The sequence below is a fragment of the Talpa europaea genome, assembly GCF_964194135.1.
Source record: "Talpa europaea genome assembly, chromosome: 13".
NCBI classification, from domain to species: domain Eukaryota; kingdom Metazoa; phylum Chordata; class Mammalia; order Eulipotyphla; family Talpidae; genus Talpa; species Talpa europaea.
The window spans coordinates 11,004,994-11,022,657 of NC_140080.1; the positions used below are offsets into that span (position 1 = coordinate 11,004,994).

Genomic DNA, 17,664 nt, shown 5'->3' on the forward strand with positions numbered 1-17,664 from the left:
TTTGCCCACAAGGACACGTTAGAACATTTTTTAAATACCTCTCTCAAGGTGCGTCTGATATATCCTAGATTTATTCATTTACCTATCACTTTCCAATCCTCAAAAAACAATTTAGTTTTCCCAATTTGTTCTTAATGATTCATCTGAACAGCTTTTCCCAGGACACTAAGAACTACCCTTATTGCTTTTTAAAATGTCAAAATAACTAAAAAATGAATTCTACCTACTGAGTAAGAGCATATGAAGTGATTTATTGATACTGGTTAAGATCCATTATATACAGGTAGAAACCTTCAAAATTGTACAGAGAACCATTAAGAATATTGATAAAGACAGTTTTATAGACAAAACAAATGGAAAATAGTTTTAACATACACAACATATAATTATGAAAAAAACGAGTAGAACAGAAATTGTCCTACCAAATAGATTCCAAGGTTATTAAAAGTCTGCTATGCAAACCTTCAGTTGCAAAATGTGTTTAATGGGGTCACATGGTTTAAAAAAATTAGGTATAATGTAAAAATTAATTTTTCCCCTCACTACAAGACAACTTTTTACCCCAAATCTATACATTTGGAAAAATAATTTATATGTTTAGCACAAAGAAAAAAAATTGAGAATGTTTACAGTTCTGTAAACTATGCCTTTCATGAACTGCAAACTGCATCTGTTCAACAGTTAAAAATTGTGCGATCAGAAATAAGACTGTTCCCTTTAAGGTACAACTGTGCCTTCACTGGCTTTATACCTGAGCACCACAGCTGAAGTGCTGAATGCCATTTTGGAAAGCTATTCTGAAAATGAGCAAGAAATCAAAACTAGCCTGTTAGCATCTAGAGAATTAGGCACCAAGAAGGAGATGATCTCCTCAGAAATGCAACATTGACAACAAAGAAGGTTCAATTAATTCAGCAGCTGACAGATCTCCTTGTGGACACAACAGAGGAAATCTACATAAGAGGATCCGCCATAAAGTCCTTTGTCTTCTACCAGGAACTGTCGGAAAACCATTTCTGGCTGTTCTCGCTGCTTCACTATCGTGAGCTGGGGGGAAAACAAAGAAAGGGAAATTATATTAAACATTTTCTGAATGTGGCTCAGTTTTGTCTTGAGCTTCAGAGTCACCAAAATTATAGGATGTCCACTGTGCGTGAAGCCTTGGAGGATGATGCGAAAGTGCTTAGAGTAGAGGGAGGCACTGACCTCCAAATAACAAAAACTAAGGCATACAATTAAAAATGGCAACAATGAAATGTAAGCAAAGCAGCACAACAGAGGCATTACAATAGCAGTGACTACCACTTAAGCCTTAAAGGACAGAATAGAATTTCCTTAAGGATGGGGGTGGGCCAGCATTCCATAGTGGGGTACCCTGTACCATATACCAGGTGCCGAAGACACAGACATGACTGGCATGTAAATGACCACAGTCTTCAAAAGTCTGGGAGGTGAGAGAAACAGAACCACAGTTAAGAAATTTGGGCTTTAAAAACCATATGATAATATCAATAGATGCTGAGAAAGCTTTCGACAAAGTGCAACACCCATTCATGATAAAAGCCCTTGAAATTCTTGGGATACAAGGAACATACCTCAACATCATAAAGGCCATCTATGACAAGCCAACAGCCAGTATCATTCTCAATGGTGAAAAGCTGAAAGCAATTCCATTAAGATCTGGAACAAGACAAGGATGTCCACTCTCACCACTGCTTTTCAATATAATACTGGAAGTCCTAGCCAGGGCAATAAGACAAGAGAAAGACATCCAAGGAATCCAAACAGGAAAAGAAGAAGTCAAACTATCACTATTTGCAGATGATATGATATTATACATAGAGAACCCCAAAAACTCCACAGAAAAGCTAATTCAACTCATCAATCAGTTCAGTAAAGTGGCAGGATACAAAATCAACACACAAAAGTCAGTAGACTTCCTATACACAAAAAATAAATCTGAAGAAGAAGAAATCAAAAAAACCATCCCTTTTTTTATTGAAACAAAAAAAATCAAATATTTGGGAATAAATCTAACAAAAGAGGTAAAGGACCTATACAAAGAAAACTATAAAACACTGTTAAAAGAAATAGAAGAAGACACAAAGAAATGGAAAGACATCCCCTGCTCATGGATTGGAAGAATATACATTATTAAAATGGCCATCCTTCCAAAAGCAATATACAGATTCAATGCTATTCCAATCAAAATTTCAATGTCATTCTTCAAAGAAATAGAACAATTATTGATGAAATTCATATGGAATCACAAAAAACCCCGAATAGCCAAAGCTCTCCTGAAAAAAAAAGAAGGGAATGGAGGCATCACACTCCCAGACTTCAAACTATACTACAAAGCCATAATCACCAAAACTGCATGGTATTGGAACAAGAACAGACATACAGACCAATGGAATCGAATAGAAAATCCAGAAATAAACCCACAGATTTATGGTCAACTAATCTTTGACAAAGGAGCAAAGACTATGCATTGGAGCAAAGAAAGTTTGTTCAATAAATGGTGCTGGGAAAACTGGGTCGCTACATGCAAAAGAATGAAGCTTGACCACTACCTCACACCATACACAAAAATCAACTCAAAATGGATTAAAGAACTAGACATAAAACCTGAAACCATAAAATATATAGAAGGAAACATAGGCGAAACACTACGTGATTTGCACATCAAAGACATCTTTACAGACACATCACCCAAAGCAGTGATAGTAAAGGCAAAGATAAACAGCTGGGACTACATCAAATTAAAGAGCTTCTGCACAGCAAAAGAGACAATAACAAAAACAAAGAGAAACCCCACCAACTGGGAGAACATTTTTGCACCCAACACTAATGATAAAGGGCTTATCACAAAAATCTGCAAAGAGCTGATGAGACTCAACAACAACAAAGAAAATAATCCAGTCAAAAAATGGGCAGAAGAGCTAAAAAGAAACTTCTCTGAAGAGGAAATGCAAATGGCTAACAGGCATATGAAAAAATGTTCAACATCACTTGTCATCAGGGAAATGCAAATCAAAACTACCATGAGATACCATCTTACACCAGTGAGAATGGCACATATTAAAAAAACTAGCAACAACAAATGTTGGCGAGGGTGTGGAGAAAAAGGAACTCTTCTGCACTGTTGGTGGGAGTGCAAACTGGTCCAACCACTGTGGAGAGCTGTGTGGAGATTTCTGGACCTACTAAACATAGAGCTTCCATAGGATCCAGCAATTCCACTCCTAGGTATTTACCCAAAGGACACAGAAACATCAATTCCAAAGAACACCTGCACCCCTATGTTTATAGCAGCACTGTTTACAATAGCTAAGCTTTGGAAACAACCCAAATGCCCAAAAATAGATGACTGGATCAAGAAGATGTGGTACATATATACCATGGAATATTACTCAGAATTCAAAAAAGCTAAACACATGCAATTTGCAGCAACATGGATGGTGCTGGAAGGGATCATGCTCAGCAAAATAAGCCAAAAAGAAAAAGAAAAATACCGGATGGTCTCACTCATAGTAGGAATCTAGAAAACTTAAATAAGGGACCAGGAAAATGAATAACTATAAGAAAGTGAAAATCAAAATCAACAAAAAACTATGAACCAGAGACACTTTTAGGGGGTGGGGGGCGGGAGGGGAGGGATTGGGGTCAGAATGGGGGGGCTGCAATTGTATGGGGAATATAAAAATAAAATTTATTATTTACAAATAAATAAATAAATAAATAAATAAATAAATAAATAAATAAATAAATAAAAGAAATTTGGGCTTTGGTAGGAAATGTGATCCAGGGAAGGTGCTGAAAAAGGAAGTGAGAAGGTGAGCCAGCTGGCAGCAGGCTGTAGCACATCTGAGGGAGGTGAGGGAAGTTGGCCATGGAGCAGTTGGAGGTGGGCAGGCAGAAAGGGAGGAAATTTGAGGGGCGCTGCAGAGGTGGGACCCCCTGGGAGAACCCTTGTTCCTGCTCATTACAGTTCTCTAGGGTCTTGCTGTCCAGTGAGCCCTCACTCAATGTCTATACATTCTTGGAAACTGTAACTTTAAGCAAAATGACTTATAATGAAAGCAGGTCATTGGTTGACATGGTTACACTCAAGCTGGCCTGAATTTGTTTTTCTTAACATAATAAAATGAGGTTATTTGGGGACCAGCTGCGCTGCAGCCACGAGCTGTGTGTAGCCATTAAACACCTGAAACCTGGCTTGTCCAAAATGTACTGAAAGTGGAAAACACAATAATGGATTTCTCAACATAGCATGTAAAAGAAGATGCAAAATCCAAGCACTGTTTACACCGAAACGATGTTTGAGGTATATTGAGTTAATACATATTAAATTAATACATATTATTAAGTACATAGTAAAAAATTGAAAACATGACTATGTGGAAACAGAATTCACGCGGCTGCATTAGTGGACAGAGCTGCTCTGGGAAAGAGGCGGGAAGTGGGCAGGTCTGTCATCCACAGCTTGTGCCCTCCTGTGTACCCGCGGACTCACCGCTGCAAGAGGGAGGCAGAAGAAATGATCTGATTGACCAGAACTTGCTATTTACTGAGTCTGACTGGGGTGGATGGGGCTGCACCTATAAAACAACATCCACCTACCCCCGGGAGAGTCCAGGACATCCACTAGAGGAAAACCCCCAACCCCCTACAGTTTTCCTTTATGTTCTTTTTGCGGGAGCCCCACGCCGATAACCTTCAAGCCACCTCTGACCTCATAAAAGTACATAACAACTGCTGATGGCGCTGCACCACACCTCAGCTGACTGCAGGTGGACATAGACGTGTGATGTCTGGGCTCCCGGATGTCACCACTGGCGTTGGGGGGCGGCAGAGGAAGAGCTCTGTGGAGAAGCACACCCTGTGCCCCGATATTGGGAAGCAAAATCAACTCCTTCATGAAAAATCCACACGAGGTTAAGACTTGCACCTGGAGGGCCTGAAGCCAAGGCTGTTTTCTTTCTACTTGTGTTGCAGCATCTTCTGAGCCACCAGGACCCTGCTTAGCCTGTAATGGGCAACAGTAACCTGCTTCTGGCCTCAGTGACACAACTCAGGCTGAGACTGGGCAGGAAAAGACATTGTGGAGGGAAGGACTTGAGGGTCAGATTTCTTTAGGATTTGATTTCTCTATGGAAATTGAAGAGGGAGCATTCAGGCTGCTCATCTGTGGGGTTGTTTTCTCTTGCTGCCCTTCAGGTGCACTATTTTTTTGTTTTGTTTTTGTGTGGTGCTCACTGTAAAGCCGCCTGCGATGAGATGTGTCTGGCCACAGTGTGAGGAAGGGAATAGAGCAGGGAGAAACTTCGGTAAAGGTAAAGTATGACTATTCTCCTCTGTGATTTGAGTCTCAGACTAAGTTGAACCGCCCATCATTTGTTCCAGGTTGACATAAAAAGTATGGGGCTGGGGGGAGGTCCCAGGAAATGGGACATTTTAAATTCTTTTACTCAAACTCAGAAAAGGCTAGAAGAGCTTAGAAAGACTGGATAACAAAACTTTTCAGTGATAATAAATCCTGTAAGAATTAAATTTACAGGGGCCTCCCCGGTGGCGCAGCAGTTGAGCGCTGGGTTGCGAAGCTGCCTGCAGCCTCTGCAGCTCTGGTTCGATCCCCGGCCACCGGGTGAGGGTCCCACATGGCACGCAGATCTCTTCTGCGGTGCCCTCTGGTCCCCTCAGCAGTGTATTTCGTCAGTCTGCCTGCTCTGCTCCCTGCTCTGTCTCTGGTGAATTCTCTCACCCTCCCGCGCTTCTGATTGCACCCAGTGCTTGTATAAATAAATAAATCTTAAAAAAAAAAAAGAATTAAATTTACAAATGTTCTGAATAATTCTGTAATTAATTGAAATACTGAGAGAAAAGTCATTCCAAAGTCTGCTGATGATACCAATTTGTCCTAAGCCATGAAGAGGATCTTCATGAAATCTAAGTTATACTAAGAGAATTATATGTGTATGTTTGTGCCTGTAGATACACTTAATAAGTAGTAGACACTTATTTGAGGTTTGAGTTTTCTATTTAAAAAAATCACATTATGAAAGTATAGGGCATGCATTTAAAAAGTCTTTAATGAAATTTTTAAAATCACTTGAAAAAAGTGAAAAATAAAATCTCATTCTTACCTTCATTGAATATGGCCTCTTTTGTTGGATAATGCTCATTATAATTCTGAGTGTTTGAGAATGTGGGTTTCCCACCTCAGGCAGTAATGTCTAAGATTTAAGAAAATCAAGGCTTAAGTTTCAGTTCTACTTACAACATGTAGACAGAAGCAGCAATGAGATGATAATGTTATCATTGAAAAACATCCTTCTAAACCAGATACTTGACTACTGGCTTAGTTCATTTACCTAAAAACCAAACTATGAGAAAATGTATTGATTTTATTAACATACATTTCCACAAATGAACTGCCCTTTGAAAATAAAAATCCTTCACATGACTCTGAAACCTATGTGCATCTAAAATGACACAACGGATGTATGTTTTATGCAAAGGATGTATCAGGAAACTGCATCCCTTGGCATGATGGGTATTTCTAGGACAACTTGTGAGAGGAAAGGAATTATTTTATCCCTTCTTTCAAAGGACTGAGTACAGGACTCCGAGGCATAAGCATGTTTGGAAAATTGCCATTTGAACTCCACTGTTCCAACATTAAAACCGACCACCAATTCCTGATATCTCAAATGGGGCTTCTTAGATTTCCCTGGCATCTGGTTAATGGACTTTAAAACATGACTTTCCAGCTGCCTGTGGCCTCTGGGGCATGTGAAGGGTGGAGACTCAGCTTTCTTCCATAAAGACAGAGTAAAATGCTAATGCTTCTCAGCAAGAAGACACCAAGAGCCACACATCATCTGTGAGTTTGTCACTAAGAAAGAAAGAAAGTTTGACCACAAAGTAATTAAGTGTCATGAAGGGTGCATGGCCAATATTTCCCACAGAAGTTGTTAAAACAGGAAATTCTTCATTTATATTCACAGTCCATCCCCCATGTGTGTTCTTTAACATGGTAGAACTTTTTATTTAATAATAACAGAAAGTAAATATCCTTCATGTGAATATGTCAACATGCCAGCTGTCTCTAAAAGATTACATGTGGTTTGTTTTAATTTTTGAGAAGGTTGAGAAGACATGGAGATAAAAGCACAGACCTACCAATCTGCTGGTTTGTGATAGAGACACTTTGGCTATTTCATACTTGTATCCACTCAGCAAATACACGTTCAAAATTTACTTCATTAATACACAGTGATAGAAGAGAAGACTTCCTTAAATTCTGTATATTCTTCAGACTTACAGTTCTTAGACTACAGAATCTTCATTTTGCTTTTTATTTTTAATTTTATGTTTTTGCACTTCAATGTGATTTTTATTTATTTTTCATTAAGGTAATATTGGTGTTCCACACTGTACCTGATTCAAAAGCATAGGATCCCACCTCTTTAGATGTCTGTCACCACACTGCACCCACCACCAGGGCACCCGCATCCTCCACCACAGTCCACTGTGTCCCTCCACACCACTGCACTTCGAATAGTTCCTTGATTTCAACCACATGTAGATATTTTACTATTTCTACATCTTAATCTTAAGAAGCTAGTCCCTTAATAAGTACACCTTTTGGTTCCTTGAAAATATATTTTGGATAGTCATAATAAATATGCAGCTCTCTAACTGAACCCCTATCTATGTGGTCTGTAATTTTAATCCTGTCCCTTCTTCTGAGATACTATGTGTCTCTAAATTGTATCTCCACCCCAGAAATGGAGGAACCCGTGAGCCTTAAGTCATCCTGCTGCAACATAAAGTGAGGTCCTGGGGAACAAGCTCAGCACTGAGCCCTAGAAGTGAATTCACAAGTAAGGTAGGATGACCAGCATAGCAGCCGGCACAAGCAACATGGTTTACAAATAACGTTTGTAAGCAATGCTGACTCTCAAAGTATAACTGATTTTTCCCATGGCAATCTAAAAATAGTCATTTCATCCCACATCTAACCCATATCTCTGTGATGACTGCCACAGAGAGAAGTATATTCTGTGGGGTTATCATTTTGTAACTCATTCATCTGACTAGTCTGTAGCTGAACATACAGGAAGGATTTCTGGATCGTCTGAAGTTCAGAGTTCAGCACTGGGGCTGAGCCCAGAGCATAAGACCTAAATTCACTTCCCACCTCTGCCACTTACTACCTGGGAGAATTCATCTCTGCGCCTTAATCAGTTCATCTTTAAATTGTCGGTAACAAAATTCATCCCACTGATTTGTGGGAGTTCAATGAAATGTGTCTTGAAAGTACTCAGAGCACAATAACCTAGTGAATGATCTGGAAGCATTGGCAACCTCTATTAAAGACCTATGATTTGGTTGTTTTATAATACTTCATACAAACAGCTTTATACCAACTAATTATTTTTTATCAAAACATGAGACTTTTGGGCCTCCCCGGTGGTGCAGCGGTTGAGCACTGGGTTGTGAAGATGCCCGCAGCCTCTGCAGTGCTGGTTCGATCCCCGGCTGCTCCCCGGCCACCGGAGGAGGGTCCCGCATGGCACGCAGACCTCTCCTGCCGCCCGCTGCTCCCCTCAGCAGTGTACTTCGTCAGTCTGCCTGTTCTGCTCTCCGCTCTGGCTCTGGTGAATTCTCTCACCCTCCTGCGCTTCTGACTGTACCTAGTGCTTGTATGTATAAATAAATAAATAAATCTTTAAAAAAAACAAAAAACAAAAAACATGAGACTTTCTTTTTCTTAAACAGAACTAATTACCTTATGGTTTGTCCTTCTTTAAAAATACATGTTACACATGAATAGAAAACATCTAAGGATTTATATCTGCACTGTACCACAAAAAAAAAAAAAAGAGAAAAAATACTTACCATATTTGTGTTAACATGTGCAAAAGATGGCACATTAAATATTCCTTGGATTAGTTCTGGCGGACAGCTTACTCCCAACCACAAAAACATGTTTAGACCATTTGCCAACAGGAATATTCCTTCTTCTGAAAGACGGGACTCAGAGCAACGAATAGCAGCAGGTAATGCTGTGCTCTTGACATCTAACGTGTGCTGTGCAGGCAAAGGCAAGAGAGTCAGGAACTCCAAGCTTCTCTTCCTTCTCCCTTTTCCCCTTCCCTGCCTCTCCCTCCTGTCCAGGGCATATTTAACGAGTGCCGACTCTGTGCCAGGCAGAAAGGAGAAGGGCAGAGCAGGTAACAGTGGGTGAGGGTGGTTGGATCAAGGGTGATAGAAACTCCTCTACTAAAATGGAAATCCCAGAGTGTTCTGAGTAGAGGGCACTACAGCTGACAAGCACTTTCTCAGGATTAATCTAACTGAAAACAGACTGAAGAGGCAAGAATGTGAACAAAAGGAGACCTTTGGGAGGCTACTGCCTCATCTCAGAAGAGATAATCATGCTTGCATCTGGGTGATCACAGAGGTGAGAAGTGGTTACACTCTGGCCATGCTTGGAGAGGAGAGCTGATGTGTGGTGGATGGGAGAAGTAAGGAGTTAAGAATGAATGCAAGACTTCTGACCCAAAGAATTGGAAGTAGCAGTGAGAACCGGAGAAGCCAGCCTGGGAGGTGCTCTCCAGACCTGTTTTAAGATGTGCATTACATGCTCACAGAGATGCTCAGCAGGTGACTGGACAGCCACATCCGGAGTTCAGGGAAGAGGAAGGGCTGGCGCTGGGGAAGTGGTATCATCGGTATATAAAAGCCATTAGGATGGATAAGACCCCTGAGGGGGGTTGTGTAGACAGACAAAAGACGCTTCACAGAACTACCTGGGGTACCGCCCCCCCCCCCCCCCCCGCCCTGGGAACAGAATAAACTAGCAGGATAAAAGCAGCTGCAGGAAAGGCCAAGGAAGCAGCAGAGAAGGCAGGAGAAGACACGTGAAGAGGTGTTTCCAGAGGAAGTGAGCAGATGTTCTCAATGGGTCAAAGAGAGGACCGTGAACGGCCCATTGGCTTTAGCAACTTGCGGGTCCAGTGACCTTGACAAGGGGAATTAAGTGGGATGGTGACCTTCTCATCCCTTTCAGCTCTGGTTTCTCAGGTATGTAGACTGTTAACAACCCAATCGTATCTGAAAGTCAATCACTTGTAATCATTTGCATCTAATATTCTCGATAGAAATAGTAATGTTTTATTTCTGACCCAATTTAACACTTTCCAATTGCTCTGTGACTGGCACCTGAGTATGAGTTTGGATATAGGGGTTAGAAATAAGCCATCACTCTCCCCGTCTCTAATACCTCAATTATATTTGGTTAGGTATCAGGAAAAGAGCCTCAACACAGAGACAGAGGCCTTCAAAATGCTCGACACGTAAGATCTGGAAGAGGACAAAAATGTGCCTCCCTTGCAGACCCCGCTGGTACCTGTGCCACCCCAGGACTTACTATGGGCAGAAACTGTGGGTAGAAGAAGAGCTGGGAGTCGGCCACACCCATGGTCATGACCAGCTGCCTCTGGTATGCCCGCTCGTCTGTTGAGATCTCTGGTCTGCCAAGCAGCACACAGTTTTTTAATAAACTATTCATGTACACTGGCAATACTTTCATGGAATCTGGTAAAATAAGCTGAAAAAGAAAGACATTTGTTTTATATGCCTGGCCATTTACTGAGAAAGCCCCCAGAGATGCATGTGTAATGTGCAATATCATCTGCTTTGGAGGCTATGGTGAGGATTAAAAGGGAGCCCAAGATTAAAGGCCCTGGAGCGCAGAAACGGCACAGAGTGGGAATTCACAGAACAGCAATTGGTTCTGTTCAATCTAGAGCTACAGAGTCTGGGGTCTCGGCGATGAGGGCAACCTGATCGCAGTCCCAGGATGCCATCCCAGCTCAGCCTCTTTGCTGGTGTGTGCCCCCAGCAAAATACTTTCTCTTTTCTTTGGTTTTCAAACCTAAAGTGGAATAATAGCGCATCTACTTCATAATGTGGGGATTATTATGAGGATTAAATGACTAGCTTGTGAAGCACCACCAGTTGTATCAAACACTCACTATCATGTACGTGTTATTAAATAAAATGAAATAAATGATTTCCTAATCTGTGTTACCAAGACCATCTGTCTACCTCTTGAGTTCCAGAATGGCATTTCCAACTGCCTGTGAAGTATATTTATTTCCCTTTCTGCTTTTCATGCACATGAAATTCAGTCCTAACCTCATCAAACACCTACTGAATGCCACTGTTACAGGTTCTATGCAAAGGATAAAATAGAATTCCATCAGGAATTCCTCCACAGATAACTGTTTCTCCCAAGTAAACTGTGGAAGGGCACCAAATCTGAAGCCACATTATTTGAAGTAAACCTCAAATCCAACAATTCTGTTTTTTTTATTTTATGGTCTATTTTAATATTTTATGGTTACTAACAGTTTTATAATCGCTATGCTTCCCAGACTCTGATAGATAATCATAAGATATCTAAGTTACATGTTTCAAAGCACAGCATTAGCTGAAAGGTACACCTGACATATGCTTTTATGGAGAAATAAATATGTCATCCTAAGAACAGCAATTATCTCTTTCAACTTTGTCAGAGGAAATTTGGCATTGACCCGATTTTATTCCGGAAATAAACCACACATATAGACAATCTAAGTGTAGAGACAAAGCTTTTAACTTTTAAATCAGAAGAAACTGACAGCTATTTCTTCTTTCCTCAAATAGGCAACAGATTTGTTTCAAACTTAAGGTTTGAGGATCCATTCACCTTAACATTAGCAAATAAACTTCCCGAGAGAATGCTGACTGTACCTGTTCTTCCTCAACTAATCCTGCAGAGAGTGAAACACTGCAGAGACAGAGTAACATTCCCACAGCTCTGAGACAAATACTAAAACTGAGATGGCCAGGAGCTCACAGCTGGACTCCATCCAGGCAGCTGGTGGGCTTGTGTGAATTAAACAGATGCTCTGTGGAAGGCACAGATACTGGAGCCTACTCAAGCAGTAAGTCTTCCAAACAGTGATGTATAAATTAAAGAGATGCTTCTGTGATTATCAACACAGGAGAAGAACGAATGGACAGTTAATTTAATCATTTTGGACAGCTCAGAAAGGAACTTTGGTGAAAAATCTAGCAAATAGCTTTGTTTTCCTACTTTACCTATATTATGAATTAAATCCCAAAACTTACCTGTATTATCTCTGTTGCTATAGGTTTAATATTTTTTGGGGGGCGGGGGGAGGGCTCAGATGTCCTCTCAGCACACATTTCTGACAATGAATGAAGCAGAAAGCTCTCCTATCTGTTGCTCCCCAGCTTCTCTTTTAATCCAAATTCTATGCTGAAATGTTTAATACAACACTATGAAAATGGCACCTTTGATTGACATAGGGAAGGATGTGGATAAGAGAACAGATGCCAAAATAAATTTGGATATGAGATTCTACTCTTTCTTCTACAGGAGAGTCTAAATGATGTTTATCTAAAGGCTCTTCTGAAATTTCAAATCACTAGATGATAGCCAGAGGCAATTCCTTCAAAACTCTTTATACCTCTTATTAACCTTCAGATACTTTTGCATCTAAAAAGAAGTCGTGGGTCTCCCCAGTGGCGCAGATGTTGAGCACTGGGTTGCGAAGCTGCCCGCAGCCTCTGCAGCGCAGGTTCAATCTCTGGCTGCTCCTCGGCCACCGGAGGAGGGTCCCACATCGCACGACAGACCTCTCATGCCGCCCGCTGCTCCCCTGAGCAGTGTACTTCGGTCTTTCTGCCTGTTCTGCTCCCCGCTCTGGCTCTGGTGAATTCTCTCACCCTCCCTCGCTTCTGACTGTACCCAGTGCTTGTATAAATAAATTAAATAAATAAATAAATAAAAATGAAAAATAAATAAATAAATAAAAAGAAGTCGTGACTGCCATTAGCTCAAGTCCACTTTGATGGGTAATGTCTAAAGTGTATTTAAGCACACATATTTCACAACTAAAGATCCATATTCATATGCAAGAGACAATGCCACTTATATTAGGATATTTCTTAGTTCTATTCTATTATTTATACATAATGGGGTAACTGTCAACCCATTATGTATACATGTTTTCATTCATGCATCTTGTTAAGTCAGTATGTTTTTTAATATTGGGTACAAAAATACTACAGTCCCTTTATCAGTCTTCTTGGTTGTATGGTTTACTAGGTGGGATCTAGCGGGTGGAGCATCATGAAGCTTCAGTAGCTAATGCTGAGGGGCAGAGTGGCCCGTGACACCTTTGCATCCCAGCACATCAGCTTACCTGGGAAGTTGCAGATGGGCTCGCACAGTTTTTCCGGTAACAGGCCAGCATATGGGCAGTTTGATGAACGAGAATTTCTCGGATGACTTTCAAGGGCTGGTGTAGAACGGCTTTAAAAGCTATTTGCACAAAACAATGAAAACAGCATCAAAGTTGTAGTTCAGATATGGATCCCTTCAAACGATACTAATAGTGATGATAATAATAATAAACAAATCATCTTCAGATGACCCACCAAGGACCAAGTCTTTCAAAAAATGTGAAGGTAACTTGCTAATGCTCTCCTGAGTGTGATGACTCAGTATGACTTAGTCAGTGAAGAACAATGGGCCTACCTCTAATGAAATGTAGGTAACTGGTCCAGATTTTCCCTCAAAATATGAGAAACGGAATTTGACACACAGAGAAAAAGAAAGACCAGTTTTCCTTCTTCTAAAGTCCTGAATTCCTATGAACTAGACTGGTGCTTCTTCTAAATCTGAGTATGGAATCTTGATATGGGAATGAGGAGGGAGAGAGGAGTTAAAGAAAATTCCACTTTGGGCCCCTACCATTTCATAAGTATCATAAGTTTCATAACTCATGAGTGAGTTGCATTAGAGCTCACCCAATCCCTTCCAACAGAGTCTAAGTATCCCCTTCCTAAATTTCAATGCAGAATACCCTCGGGGAACTTTAAATAAAATCATATAGCGTGGGCCTGAGTGAGTCCTCATTATTAATCTAGCGTTAGAATTGCCAACTCTCCTCCTTCATCCTTTGCTTATACAAATTCTGAATCCACCCACCAAAAGGCCGTGCCAACACAGTGCTTGTCAGCTACTAACTCAACCAGCCAACAAGTTTGACTGAGTTGCTAGACAAGGTGTGCTGCTCATAGGATTAGCAAAGTATTACCTGACTTGGCAAAGAAATTGATAAGGGCATCTGTCTCACAGCTCTTGTAGACGTCAGCCAACTGGGAGCTGCAGTTCAAGCCTAGGTTGTGAATTCGAAGTCTTCTCTGGCCACTGACAGTTGTGTAGAGCACAGCACACTGCAGAGGCAATACCCAGAACACATTTTCCTGGTTAACATAACCACCCAAGCAAGCTTGATCTTATTTACATTTACAGAACAGTGGGTACAGCTAAAGACCTCTGAACTGCTTCACAGAACTCTCCTATTATTGCTAAAAAATTTGAACAGGACAAGTAAGGAATCAATTCACACACTGACTGGGTTTCCATGTAACATTTCACTGGTTTAAGCTTAAATTTTAAATGGGCTCTTCCCAATTAGCTCAAATGTCATTATCTGTTAGCATTTCCATGGCTAGTCTGCATTTCACACATCTTCAATTTTATTACCAGGGATCCAAGTCCAGAAATGACATCTCATGTTCCTATAGTCCTACTCAAGGATCACTCCCCTTAAAACATACAACAAGAGGGACCTCCCTGGTGGCACAGGTGGTTGAGCGCAGTGCTATAAAGCTGTCCACAGCCTCTGCAGTGTGGGTTTGATCCCGGCCAGTCTGGGACATACCCACATGGCACGGCAGACCTCTCCTGTCTTGCCTGCTGCTCCCCTCAGCAGTGTGTTACAGTCCGTCTGCCTGTTCCGTTCCCCACTCTGTCTCTGGTGAATCCTCTCACCCTCCCGCACATCTGGCCTGTACCACGGTTCTTGTATGTATAAATAAATAAATCTTTAAAAAAAAATACAATGAGCTTTGACAATGTATTTAAGTTTTAAGTTGTTGAACTATAATTTTCAAAAATGCAAACAAATAGTCACTTCCCCAAATATCTCCAATAAAAAACATCAGAGTACTTTATCAATTCAGTGCTTACCTCATTCCATTCTTTTTTTTTTAATTTATTCGTTTATATAAGAACTGGGGTACAGGCCAGATGCGCGGGAGAGTGAGCGGACTCACCAGAGACAGAGTAGGGAACAGAACAGGCAGACTGACAAAATACACTGCTGAGGAGAGCAGTGGGCCAGATATGAGAGGTCTGCCATGCCATGTGGGTTTCTCCCCGGCCAGCTGGGATCTAACCCACGCTGCAGAGGCTGTGGATAGTTTCACAGTGCTGAGCTCAACTCTCCACACCACCAGGGAGGCCCCTCACTCCAATCTTTAAAGGTAATACTAAGTATGTGAAAATATGGCCACTGGCCACAACTGTTGCTAAAATATGGCCACTGGCCACAACTGTTGTTAATTCAAAGCTTAGAGCTTTGGTAAAGTCTATAAACTATAGCTTATGGCTAAGTCAAAACCAAACTCTGCTTACAAGTGAACAAATGAGTAAATGGGAGCTGAAGCCTGAAAGAAAGGAACACCACTGGCAATCAGTTTGCTGATGCCTGAATCACGCACCACAGTGGACTCTTATGCAATGACACTTGACTGTTACATCATCAAGTAGCACATGTGAATCAAAGTATAGAGAATACAGAGTGGAGTTGAATTTCTTTATAGAGAGAATGACAGTTGATTGTATTTTACTCTCCTCACTGATCACTGTCAGTAACAAAGCAAGAAGTAGACAATGGAAAGGAATAAGTTTTAAATAACCTGGATTAAGGCTCCGCTGTCTTCACCGAGTTTGTCGTCATGCTTGAATTCCACAGTCACTGCTTTGTCACAATCTATGGCTGCCATTTCCACGTCGGTGGTGTTGTTCATAAAAATTCCCCCAAAGAAGTCTGTGGCTCTGAAACCTAAGGATGAGGAAAAAGGGAAGTATTGTTTCTTATTCCCTTTGATGCTCGGCTATCAATTTGAAGAGGAAACAATTATACAGTAGAGACCTGGAAAATAGTATAAATGAAAATTCATACCTGTGCTAGTACGAACTCTCATAATAGCATCAAATCCTATATTCTTTTCTATATCACTTCTGAGGTCATTCAGAAATTGCTGGCTATCCAAGTGAATCTAAAAAATAAAGTATGATCAGCGTCCACTAGATGGCAGTAAAACACTTACAATGGCCATTTTATTTTTAAATCTTGATTAGAACTTATTTTTATCTAGAAATCTTGGAATGGATTCTTAAATCTTTTTCAATTGTATTTCATTTGTAATCTTTGGTCTTATGAAAACCCTCAAATGCCAACTTTATTGATGAGAAGTAAAAATAGATAGTGTAACATCTGCCATTTATGTTGGGGGAACAATTTTCCTACTCCATGTTTCCTTGTGGAGGTACAGAAATGAGAGGCATCCCCTGACTCCGATCCCTCAGGTGTGAGCAGGTGTGACTTACCTGATTAGTAAATTTAGGAAAAGAAAGCAGGTAGGCATAGGCCAACCTCCTCTGTGTCCTTTCTGGGGTGGCCTCTACTGCAGGGACACACTTTCCTGTCCCTTAATGATTTTCTTAAATATATTTTTTTATTGAGGTAACACTGGTTTATGACACTGTATGATTTAGAGGCACAGGATCTGACCCTTTAGAGATATGTCACCACACCACACCCACCACTAGGGCACCTACATCCTCCACTATAGTCCACTGTGCTGCCTGCCCCTTAATATGTTAAGATTTTTAGGTGCAGGTGGTCACAGGAAACAGTGCCCACCTATGCCTGAGTGTTTAAGTTTGTCACAGTCAAGGGTGAAGCATCAGCAAGTCACTTTGCCACAGACCTACATATATTCTAACACTGACATTTTTATTCTCTTAAGTCTATCTCGCAAAAGAAGCGAAGGGTATAATGCTAGACCTCCAAGTCCCAACAATTAAAAATATATTGAGCCACTTTTCAAAACAATATCTTAAATATACTTATTATAAAATGTAAAAAATATATATAAACCATATTTTTCCACATCATAGAGGTTTAGTGACATTCTCTGAGGCTGAATGAGGTTAATCTGTTGCCAAAAACGCCAAAAACAAGGATTAGGGAGGCAGTGGCTGAACTACAATTATAGTTCTCTTTCTTTCTATTTTAATTGTGGTAACGTTATTTTACAACGTTGTATTACTGATGGACAACTTAAAAGATGTAGGCATTCCCCCTTCATGCAGTGTTATCACACCCACCATCAAGTCACCCACAGTCCACTACAGAGCCTTTGCTCCCTCAGGTGCCATTTCGTTCTCCTCACTTCTCCTGATGTTCTCAATTCTACAGTTAGATTTCTAGGGTTTATTATTGGTTTTGCTCTATCCGATCCTTTCTTTTTCTATATTCTACCTGTGACAAGGGGCTGATATCCAAAATCTACAAAGAATTCATATAAATCAATAGGAAAAAAACAACCACCCAGTCAAAAAATGGGCAGAGGAGCTACATAGACAAATCTCCAAAGAATACGTACATATGACGTATAGATGCACTAAAAAAAAATGCTCATCAACCCTATCATAAGGGA

At 40.7% G+C, this 17,664-nt stretch overlaps 1 protein-coding gene across 2 annotated transcripts in view; it reads right to left on the bottom strand.

Moving 5' to 3' along the window:
* Window positions 1-906: 906 nt before the first annotated feature.
* SEC24D (SEC24 homolog D, COPII coat complex component) overlaps window positions 907-17,664 on the bottom strand; it is a gene marked incomplete at both ends in the record, with an annotated part of 86,818 nt that continues 70,060 nt past the window's right edge. For both annotated transcript variants that reach the window (XM_084252215.1, XM_084252214.1), the window contains 8 exons: window positions 907-1,047; window positions 6,147-6,236; window positions 8,908-9,099; window positions 10,442-10,621; window positions 13,290-13,408; window positions 14,187-14,325; window positions 15,856-16,001; window positions 16,122-16,218. In XM_084252215.1, coding sequence (XP_084108341.1) covers window positions 907-1,047; window positions 6,147-6,236; window positions 8,908-9,099; window positions 10,442-10,621; window positions 13,290-13,408; window positions 14,187-14,325; window positions 15,856-16,001; window positions 16,122-16,218 — 1,104 coding nt within the window. The remainder of the gene's footprint in view (window positions 1,048-6,146; window positions 6,237-8,907; window positions 9,100-10,441; window positions 10,622-13,289; window positions 13,409-14,186; window positions 14,326-15,855; window positions 16,002-16,121; window positions 16,219-17,664) is intronic.